Source organism: Phaseolus vulgaris, chromosome 10 (assembly GCF_051622355.1).
Source record: "Phaseolus vulgaris cultivar YP4 chromosome 10, ASM5162235v1, whole genome shotgun sequence".
In the NCBI taxonomy this organism is placed as follows: Eukaryota; Viridiplantae; Streptophyta; class Magnoliopsida; order Fabales; family Fabaceae; genus Phaseolus; species Phaseolus vulgaris.
This window is the reverse complement of record NC_143507.1, coordinates 45,157,375-45,169,133: the sequence shown is the minus strand read 5'-3', so window position 1 is coordinate 45,169,133 and position 11,759 is coordinate 45,157,375. Positions and strand designations below refer to the sequence as shown.

The window sequence follows — 11,759 nt, the reverse complement described above, 5'->3', positions numbered from 1 at the left end:
CGAACTCAACTTAACTTGAATTTGGGCCTACCCAACTTGATATAGGTTGGATCCATTTAGCTCGACCTAGTTCAGGGTTGACTAAACTTGACCAAGACATAAGCCGCCTTGGTTTAACCTAAGTTTGAAATGCACTTGAACATGAGTTAACTTTTACTCGGTTCAATATGAATTTAGTAAACTTGCTTGATTTACTAAAACCTTGTTAACTAATTAGATACCAATTTAAAAATTATTTATCAATAATATAAATTAATTTAAATAATAATATTTATTTTAGTCTTTAAGATAATATTTAATTTAATCAATATAATAAATAATTTTTTTCTAAAAAAATATTTAATAATTTTTTGATAGTGAATAATTATATTAATATTTATTTTAATAAATTTTATATAATCTAATATTTACGAACTAGTACGTCATCTCCTATTCGAGGAGAAGATAATTACAATAAATTAAGATTTTTTTTAATTATTAAAACTTTTAATATAATTCGTGTATATAATAAATTACAAAATCATCAAGAGTTAATCATTGAAGTATACCTCCTACTTTTTAAAACGATCATTGTAATATTCAAGAAGCAAAATGTGTTTTCGGGTTTTACATTTTTAATAAATTGAGATTAATATTTTATATTTTATATTTTATATTGATACCTTTTTTATTAAACTTTAAAAAAATAGTTTTCAACTATAAAAATATGATAAATCCTAAACTAAATAGGATTATGTATCTTTCTAATCCCGTTCGTAGTCAACGGTGTAATCAAATTAAGAGAAACTCAAAAGAAAACAAACAGCTACATTTAGAAAGTGGTTTTCATTTTTCATTTTTATTTTTTTTCTCTGAATTTATTAATATAAGGATTACACTCTGATTTAATTAGAGTTTTTGTTTTTGCATAAATGCCCTCGTCAAGTTCACGTGGGGTAACTTGAAAACTGAGCTTAAAAATGGATGCAGAAATGCATGCAAAGGGACGAAGTATGGGTTGGTGAATAGTGATTCTTTTCAACAGTATAATGTTTGGGTTGGATCTATGCAATCTACAAAGTTATGAGACCAAAAATATATTAAAGTTAATAAAATATTAAAAATAATGAAATACAAAGAAAAGAGTAAGGTAGTGTTTTTATTTTATTACATCATCTTTTCTTTTCTGTTCCTTTCAATCTTTCAACTCATTACAAAAATATGCAGACATCTCACCTCTTTTTCATTCTTACTTCCCTCCAAAACTAAACCCAATTGGGGATGGAAGACATATAACTCGTTTTGCAATTTCACCATAAAAAATATAAAGATTAATTATGAGAATTTGGATCAAATTGTATTTATAGTAAATATAAATAAATATAAATATGTCATATTACGAAGTGGACTTTAAGCCTAACTCAACCCCATAAAACCGGCTCAATCGGGTAAGGTCTGCACCCACTTATATATTATGAAAGACTCCAATCTCTAGTCAATGTGTGATCTCCAACATGTCATCTTGAGTTTTTGTCCTATGATCGAATGGTGAAGGTGTGACATAACCTTATGATATCGATGATTCAATACTTAACCCATAATCAATATTTTTTATCATTTAAAAGATCGAGATTAATACTTCAGTTCACGTTAAGAAAATCATGAAATAAAAATTAATTTGAGAGATAAAAAATAATTAGTTGGTATAGTGATTAAATTAAAGACTATTTTAGAAACTATTTTTAAAAAAAAATTAATTTATATTATTATTAAAAAATTTATAAATTAGTATCTAATTAGTTATCAAAGTTTTTAACTACCAAATTATATAAATTCTAAATTTGGTAGCAAAAACCTTGGTAGCTAAGTAAATACCAATTTAGAAATCATTTCACAATAATAGAAACTAATTTAGAAACCAAAAGTTTTTAATTTCTAAAATGATGTCTAATTTAGTTATTAAAACAATTAATTATTATTTTTATCTGTAATTGATTTAAAGTTTAGGGTTTAGAATTCAAGATTTCGGGTTTCGGATTTTGTATAATAAATAAATGTATAATCGAAGGAAGTTAAAATAGTTGGAGTAAACATTCTCTGTGAAAAAGAAAGAATGTCTGTGAATGGAGCATAAGCAGAGAATTGGAGAAAGTGAAGTTGGGTTTTCAAGAGAGTAAAGAACAAGAGGAGGAAGCACGCCATGTTTTTTGTGTTCTGCACTGTGCTCATTCTTTGGACCAAGAGATTTGCATTGCACTTGCATGAACTCACCAGTAACCATGCCTTCGGATTTTGCAAAAGAAAGAGAGAGAAACTCTCTTACACAATCCCAAGAACAAAGAGACAAACAAAGTGTGTTTCAATGATATCTTTATCATTTTGGTACTTCAGTGCTATGCAATTTGGTGTAAGCTTCTATCTCTTTCTTCCAACTTTCATGGCTTTGTGTCATTTGCCAGCCTTTGCCTAAATAATGCAACCTTTTTGTGTCTTACATCTTTCTGGTCAGTTTTCACTCCCACTTTTGAATATTCTTCCACATCCACATCTCCTTTTCATCAAAGTGCCATTCACAACCACTTCCAAAACCCAAACATCATTGCTACTCTTCAACACAAAGTTCTCACTTCTCTTTTCTCTTTTTTTCATGCCATTTTCTTTTAATTTTATCTCAATATAAACTTGTCATTCCCTTATTAAATAATTCTGTTGTTGTTAATAAAATCGGTGGTCCGATAACGGTTCGATAGCGGATGATACAATAGACCCAACAAATTCTCGTTAGAATATACTTTAAATAACTGTTATACCATTTTAAGAAATGAACTTTAAACCTAACTTAACTTCATAAAATCGACTTATAAGATGAGACTTACACTCACTTATAAAGAATAAAATATTTCAATCTCGAGTTGATGTGAGATCTTCATGTATCATATTGCAACTCATGACCGAAATAAATTTTGTTGAAATAGAATAATTTTAAAATTTTATTAGTTAAATTGTATTTGTAAATTTGTGTTTAGGATTGTGTCTTTCAATTTTTAATTATAAATAATGTTGAATTGTGAAATTAATATTTTCTTTTGTTTATTTATTTATGGCATTCTCATCTTTTAACAACCATTGCATTAGTTTCTTTATCATATAAAATAATTTTTTCTTCCTTGATTATCAGGAGTGTTTAACGGTTTATATAAATAGAATCAAATAAAAATCTAAACTAGTTAAATTATTTCAAATTTTTAACCTAATCAGATTTAATATAAACCAAACCAATTATTAAACCTATGAATGTTGGTTTGAATATTTAATTTATTACCCGCGAATTTGATAAATTCAAACCAAATTAATTATGTTTTTCATTATTGGTTTTGCGTTTTTCTAAATTATGTCATTATTTAGGTAGTATAAGTCAGTTAGAATAATAATAAAAGTTAACATTTAATAATGTTTTTTTCCACGTATATGCTATCTACTCTCAGTGTTGAATAACTTTTTAAATTAAATAATTATGTAATTTAAAATAATATATAAAGTGTGTATTATTGGTAGGGCCCATACTGAAAAACTGCTACTCTAATGAAAATACCCAAACCAACAAAATACTCTAACCAAACCCAATACTAAGCCCAAGCCCAAGCCCAAACTCAACCTATTGTGTGGTTGCTATTTTAGTTATTTTTATGTGACTGAGTGCGACCATGCACGTGGTTTGATGGTCCTAAAATCGGATTCAGTAGTTTAGAGAATTTTTCATTACATAAATATGTTTTGTTTGGATAAATAATTTTAATTATTGAATTTTAATTTCCTGATTTGCATAGAGTATTTCAATTATTGCCACATGCAAAAATTTTAAATTATTTAAATCAAGTAATTTTAATTAATGTAACTCGAAATTTTTTTAAACAAGATTTTGAAAAGAAGAACATTTATTTTTATAATAAAAAATAATCACTACATATATTTACAAAATATAATATAATAATACATGTCGATCAATTTTTTTTAGTTCACATCATACAAAAAATAATCTCTTTAACATTGATTTATAAATTTCTAATTGACGTCGACCGAAAAATAATAATGATAGCAAAAATATCCTAACAATCTAAATAAAAAATAATTATATTAACATCAATAAATTTGTAGCTTTTCTTATATATTATATATTCTTACTAAATATGAGACTTTTAATCAAAACTTAATTATATATCATTACATAAAAAGATACACCATTTAGTAACTCCTTTATATTATTTTTTAATTGAACAATTCTATCTTTATAAACAAAAAAATATTTATTTAATAAAAGAAATGGTGTAATATTTATTTTAATTTTTTTTTTGAAAATAACGACTACATAATTTTTCTAATACTATTTTAATATATATATATATATATAATTAGATTATATTTTCTATTTTTAATTAATTATTTATAAAATAATAAAATGATAGATTATAAAAAAATTTGAATTTTACATATAATTAAGACTAAGTGTTGATGAAAACTGCTAACAGTGTCTATTGTTATTAAGTTTTTACCACTCTTTATTCACTTCCTTCATGTGCCTTTTCCAAGCCTCACAACAAATTCTTTATTCAACTATAGCCCCAGAGGTGAAAAGTCGAAAGAGTCTAAGGTTAAAAATTAAAAAAATATAAATAAATAATAGATAAAAATAACACTATATCAAACTCTAATAAATATACTTAAAATACTAAAAATATATTTAGTAATTATAAGGTGTAAGAAATAAAAGTTCAACTAAGTCAAAGTCTAATCATAAATAAGTGATCGGTTTAACAGGTAAGCAAAATGTTTTTATCTGATAATTGAATAAACTGATCTTGACTTTATCATCGAACTGATACACGTATTCACCACCTACGACATTTTTTTTTATCAGCAAAGAATTAATAAATTAAAAAAGGAACACTTTAAGGGTGTTCCAACCCGTATACATAAAACCAGTCACCGGAGAGCATATACATTTGTTTTTAAGGAGAGCATATACATTTGTTTTTAAGACATGTAAGTATTGGTAATTAAATCTTGTGCGATTACCTTCATTCAGTTTCTACAACCTTTTGTATTCTCTTATTTCCTTCGATTATTTCCTAACATTAAGAATAAAACCCCTTTGGAAGCTCTACAATGGCAATTGCTGATACAAATCTGAGGGAGCTAATGGAAATTAAACTGGTTGGTGAATACTTATTTTGATACCTAAAGTACTGTCATTGAATTTACAGTTACAGTTACACGACAAAAACGATTTCTTGTTCGAAAAAACATCTAAGAGTAAAGAATTAAGCGAATAAAGAATAAGGAATTTACGTGAATCGATGCTTGGATTTATACCATGTTCCGTTGAAGACACATGCGAATGTGAAAAGGACAGGACAAACCTCCTCCAGCGTAACAAGATGACAAAACTTTGATGCTTTAATAACTTTTTCATTGGACAGGTGTGAATTGAAATGCTCTTCGGGAACAGTGAGTGCGGACTCCAAAAACTTCGAAATTTTCTTTTCATGATCCAAGATTGTGGTTGTGTTCACATCGATCCCAGTTTCAAAGGAAGCAGAAAATCTATTGGACCCTCATACATGCACGGCTAAACCTTGTCAAGTTGCAGCACTAAAATGACAGCTTGTGTTGTTCATTCTTGTGGGGTGATGGTTTCACAAAACATGCACTGCACAACCGAGAACAAGACCAACAACAATGCCTTTTTCGTTTTCACCATCAATGTCTTCTTTTTTTTCTCCTGGTACGATGCAGATTGCAGAGGAATCATCTCTTATTGAAAATAGTTACAACAAAAGTTGGTCTGATTTACACACTATTGTTGTGGATACTGTTTCAGATTTAACCTAAACATAAAGTTAACAATAACATTCAATCATTTTTTGTTGGAAATATTAGTTACCACACATTTCTCAGTTGTATTTATAGTTTATTTTTTCATTCTATATCACTGTTTGTTCATCTGTGCAAAAAACAAAACTAAGAAGTAACTTTATCATAGTTCATTATTGTTCCCATAGCAGGTGTAATTGATTGCACCTTGATTACTTTGTTTGTGTCCAGAAATTCGGCCCCTTGCCAGTGTTCTTTTATGCTTTATGTTCAGACTTTAATTGTATTGTTCGAGCAAAAGTTACTTTATGATGAATTATTTTGTGAACTTTGACTGCAGAACAACAACATTTACCTTCCAACACCTTCTGCAGTTGAATATGGAAATAAGAGCCAAATAAAAAACCAAAAAAATACTCCAGTTTCATCTATGCATCCATGTTTAAAGTGTAAAAAAAAGAAAAAAGAGAAATTGAAAAATAATAAGAGATAGAAAAAAAATGGAAAAGTTATATGTCAGACAAAAATGTAGAGATATTTTACATGTGAATCATATACTTATCCGTAACTATATCTATATATATTGAGAAAACATAAAGGGATAAAGGTAAAAGGTGTCTACACATTAATTACAAGAAAAGAAGTGGTGTATAGTATGAATTGTCTTGCAGGAATGGCATAATGAATGTACGAGGTGTGTTAAGGAATATCAGATTTTCAAAGCAGTGTTTACAGAAAACACGCAGTATATATATACATATTATTCTTTCTGTGTTATCAGGTTCCATGGTGTCATTCATTATTTCTATCATGAAAATATAACCAACAAAGCGATGTGATAAGAGAAAATAAGGGTTTCACAAGATTGGCAAATTCTTAAAGAAAATTACTCAAACTTGCAGAAATTATGTATCTACTAATTAACTTGTTGTAATAATTGTATCAGAGAGTTCCCATTGTTAGAAGTGAGAGAGATGAAGAAGAAGTGGCGTATGTATGCTGCAAAAGAGGATGGCAGGTAACATCACTGTCCCACCACGTGGTCTTGGCTCGTGATGATTTCCAAATGATAGGCACAATGCGTGAAATCTAACGGTGGAAAAAAAAGTTGCATGTTCAACGAGTCTTTGTTTTCTGCTATCCCCATTCCCATTTATTATCCACCATTCTCTTCTCAAACCCTTCACACAAATCTGCATCATTCACTTCCTGTACTTTCTTTTCTTCTGAGTTCTTCACTGCAAATGGGGGAGCCATGCCACAAATATTGGTTCTCTGATATGGTAACACTGGCCACAAATATTCAGTATAGTTTTTACTTTTTTGATTGGTGTCTTCATCAAAGTGTTTGATGCCGATTTAAAGTTTCTGTTAGTTTTTTTTTTATGTGTTTGAAGGTTTGGTGGTAGTTTTATGTTTAACTGTTTTCGTTGATTTTGTGTTAATTGATTTTGACAAGTTTATTGGATCTTTCTTTTGAATAGTGCTTTTGAATATGTATATGAGTTATATCACTTAAAGTGGTTCATGTGTATGACCCTTAAATATGTATATTATATAGTTTTATGTGAAGAATGGTGATTGAATATGCGTGTTATTACTATTTGTTTCACAGGAAATACAGGATTTTGATTTCTTTAACCAAAGCCATCACAAGATTGAGTCAGTGGATGATGAGTTCCTCTTCTCATCACAGCATGCACAAGAGAAACCTGCTACAGCCACAACCACCACTTCTCCAACTGCGTACATTCTATCTTTCAATGACTCCACCGTGGTTGCGGCTACCTGCCAAACCTACGGTGGAAAACAGCCGTACCAAGAGGAGGTTGTTGTGGGGAGTGGTGGCGCGTGTCTTCCCTCAAAAGGGGTCTCAGAAAAACATTACATTGAACCTAAGCCCAACCCAGCAACAAGAAAAGGAAGAAGTTCTGCAGAGACACTAGACCATATAATGACTGAGAGAAAAAGGAGACGGGAACTGACTGAGAGATTCATTGCACTTTCAGCCACCATACCTGGTTTGAAGAAGGTTAGTAAGTGATGTCACATAATTTACAATGTGTTCTCACTCAATGCTTTTCTTTTTCTTTTCAATTATTTGGTTTCTATATATATATATATATATATATATATATATATATATATCTGGCTAGCTAGTTAATCATCCATCGGTTTGATTTGCCATAAGATAATCAATGTTATTCAACATTGCATATAACCGAGTTCAGTTTATTACACAAAATTGTTGTTGTAAGGAATCAAAGGATAATGTTTAAAGAGTGTGAAGTAAGTTTTTCGTATTTATACAAGTGACTTGAGTCATTAATTTGCATGATGTGAGTGAGATATTTTAAGAAATAGTTAGCATGAGTAAAAGATGTATGCTTTAGACTTCTCAGTTGTTGTAAGGAAGTTAGAAGATAAGATTTCAGGTAGGAATTTTGTATAAGAATTGAGCGTATTCTTGAAATACTTCTTATGCAAGGAATTTATAGAGTGGGGTGTAATTTGGGTTGGAGTTATGAGTGGTATTTGGTATCGTAGGAACTGCGTGTCCTTCGATAGGGGGTGGTAGATGCGCTCAAAGTATTCGCCTTAGTACAGGTAAAAGTTTGGTCGTGGATTTACGCAAAATCTCATTGTGCTTCCTTCGGGTACTCTAATTGGGTTTTGAACCCAGTAGATTGTATGAGGATGGTAATTTAATGTTTTCTTGTGGTTAGTTTGGTTGTTCCTTAGATAATCAGGTAGGCATTTCGTGGTAGGAGTATGGTAAGGTATTTTGCTCTTTATGTATAAGGGTTGAACCACCCTAAAGTGGTTTCCATTTATTTATTTTTTATTGTCGATAAAAAAAAGGAATTCATAGAAAATTCAATTATTTTTTAAATTGTTTCATTCATGTGGATGGTTTTGATTTTATGTGATGGTATGTAAGACTAGAAGTTCATAATTTTGATGAGCTAGATCAATACCATAGACCATTTCATTAGTAAGAAAAACAAGGATTTATGTGTCTACCATCTCTCTACATATAGTTTGAAGAAAGGAAAGAATAAAAACCAAATTTAAGTTTGAATGCAATTTAATTTGGATTTGAACAATGAAACGTTTTATGAAGTGTAGATTGACAAGGCCACTATACTTTGCGAAGCAATAACTTATGTGAAACGACTTAAAGAACGAGTAAGAGAGCTAGAAGAACAATGTAAGAGGACAAGGGTAGAGTCAGTGTCATTTGTTCATCAGAGATCCAATAATGGTAGTGACAAAGGCACAACCTCATCTGGTGCAATGAAATCTGATGAATGCTATAAAACCAGTGAAGCACTACCCACAGTGGAAGCAAGAGTGTTTAAAAAAGATCTACTCATTCGGATTCACTGCAAGTTACAAAATGGCATTTTGATCAAAATTTTGGACCATCTTAACACTCTTGATCTCTACACAACCAGCAACAGTGTAATGCCATTTGGAAGTTCAACTCTTGACATCAGCATTGTTGCTCAGGTACACTAGCATCATGTCTGATACATATTTGTTACAAATATTTAGAGAGCATTGATTTTGCAAACTGTTATGAGCCTCTATATATTTAATTACTGCAGATGGGTGACAAATTCAACGCAACAATGAATGATCTAGTGAAAAACCTGAGGCTGGTTCTCTTGCAGTCATGTGAAGTTCAACAATGATCCATGCTAGTGAATCAAGTGTCAAAGGTGTCTGTGATCCGAAAATTCTGCAAGTTCTAGTTAGCTCTGTGTGGTTTGATCTTGATTCTGGAATTAGGTTTTGTTTTGTTATTCATGAGGGAGAGTCTACTACTATTTGATGAATGGAATGAATTACGATTTCATGCATGATACTTTCAAATTATACATGATACCATCAATATTATATATTTTATATAAATATTTTTCACTTTTATGCATAAAAATATTTAGATTTATTTTTTTATTAATAAATAATAAATAAAATAAAATGAAACACTTTTTAGATATTTTTAATTTTATATAAATATTTCTGAAATATCTCAACCCTTATACGGTAGGTCTGTTCGCTTGAATAGTCTCTTTCCAAATTATTTGTGGAATAAACAGCAACCATTGTTAGCTTCTCATGCTTCATAGCTAATATAATATACATATATTATATTGTGATGACAAAGTGAGGAAAAAAAGCAAGTATGCTGGTTTTAATAAAGAAGTTTTGGAGTTATGGTTAATATTGTAATAGGGTTTTTTTTTTTAATATGATCTTCTGTTTGTTCTCAATGAATAAATAAATGATGATTTTTTTTCACATTGTTTTGTTTTATTACGATTTCCTCGTCTTACATAGATGAACTTAAGAATTTAGTTGGTTTTGTTATCATCTTTTAAATAATGATAAAACTTTTTTTCCTTATTTCTAAATATTTTTACAGTGAAATGTTTTCATTTTTGTTTATTGTATCGTATATTTTTTTTAAAGAAAAGTGTGATGGTAATTGTTTGAAAATATGCATGGACACGGGCACGTATATTTTAAAACTAAACAAAAGCTCGAGTTTTTCTGACTATTTTTTTTTATATATTTTTTAATCTTCTATTTATTTTATGACTTAATAATGAGAATTTGAATAATAACTATGTATTGCCACATTAAGTGAGGGAAAGAGTGCATGCTTGGATGGTAATTTGAATATTTTACACAACTGCTTGAAGGTGAATTAAGTTCATTTGAACCATTTCTATATGATAATATTTAATTTCATTTGTGAATTGTTGAATTATAACCTTGCTAGAAATTGTAGTTGGAAACTCTAATGATGTTTTTTTTCTATCTGCAGATAAGAATTATATAGAACAGGAACATTGAAGTTTACACTATTTCTATATTATGAAATATTCTTTATTTTTAATTGATATGAATCTACAAATAAATAAAATATAGTGAAAATTATACTTAGATTAGCTGAACTGGGCATTGATGCTTTAATCGTTTCATGCTGATTGAACCAGTTATACATAAGAGTACAGATTCAATCGCATTGACTTGGCCAGTGAAAAAAGAAAACTGATAATCTGAATGTGTCTTGTGAATTAGATTGAATTGAGTTAATTTTTTTTACTATTTATTTAAAAGAAATTTTGTTTATTATTTATGTACTAAGCATAGTTATTATTTCTAATAATTTAACTGATATTTTAGATCGCCAATATTTCTAAATTTGGAGTATGAATTTGTGTTAGTGTGAACTTTATTTATTAGTTGGAATATTGGGTGTTTTATTATGATAATATGATTTTAAATTTAAAATATATAAATTGATAAATATTTTTTTTATATACTAATTAAGTGAACTAGTTCAATTAATAACTCGGTTATTATTATCCATAATTCAATAACATGCTATAGAGTAACACATTAAGTACTAACATATATTTATTAAAATATAATTCTACTTGAAATTAGGTCAGCTGGTAGTGATAGGTGAATAGTATGAGTATATAAATTTATACATTCTTAGCCATAATGAATTTGAATGTGTAGGATAATTTGCAGGTGTTGTTGTGCAGTTAAATTTGGTGTTTTTGGAGAAATAATTATAATATTCGATATTATATTATATGTGCTTATGGTCTCGTCGTACTTCAATTTTTTAATTTATAAAAAAGTTATAAAATTCAATTATTTATTATAGATTGATTCACAACTCACAAAAATAACTTGTGATTTAACAATGTAGAAACAATCACAATATATATTTTCAACTGAAAGAATGATCACAATCACAATAAATTACATTCCATTCACAATTCAAGATTTCTAAGAGTTCTTAATTGTATTTTCTATAACATCGATCATTAAACTCTTTATTAAATGTTTCACCAGATATTAATAATTCTCTCCAAATTTTT

At 28.8% G+C, this 11,759-nt stretch overlaps 1 protein-coding gene across 1 annotated transcript; it reads left to right on the top strand.

Annotated features, from left to right (window-relative positions):
* Window positions 1-6,982: 6,982 nt before the first annotated feature.
* Window positions 6,983-9,716, top strand: LOC137818446 (transcription factor bHLH18). The gene is made up of 4 exons (XM_068621888.2): window positions 6,983-7,133; window positions 7,466-7,882; window positions 8,980-9,363; window positions 9,462-9,716. Exons 1-4 carry the CDS (start codon window positions 7,095-7,097, stop codon window positions 9,546-9,548), a joined length of 927 nt encoding a protein of 308 aa, XP_068477989.1. The 5' UTR covers window positions 6,983-7,094; the 3' UTR covers window positions 9,549-9,716.
* Window positions 9,717-11,759: the final 2,043 nt, after the last annotated feature.

Excerpts from the sequence above, each read along its gene's own strand:
- LOC137818446 (XM_068621888.2), top strand. The coding sequence starts at position 7,095 with ATGGGGGAGCCATGCCACAAATATTGGTTCTCTGATATG. Across the intron at positions 7,134-7,465 it reads AATATTGGTTCTCTGATATG|GAAATACAGGATTTTGATTT; the intron begins GTAACACTGGCC and ends TTTGTTTCACAG. Across the intron at positions 7,883-8,979 it reads CCATACCTGGTTTGAAGAAG|ATTGACAAGGCCACTATACT; the intron begins GTTAGTAAGTGA and ends TATGAAGTGTAG.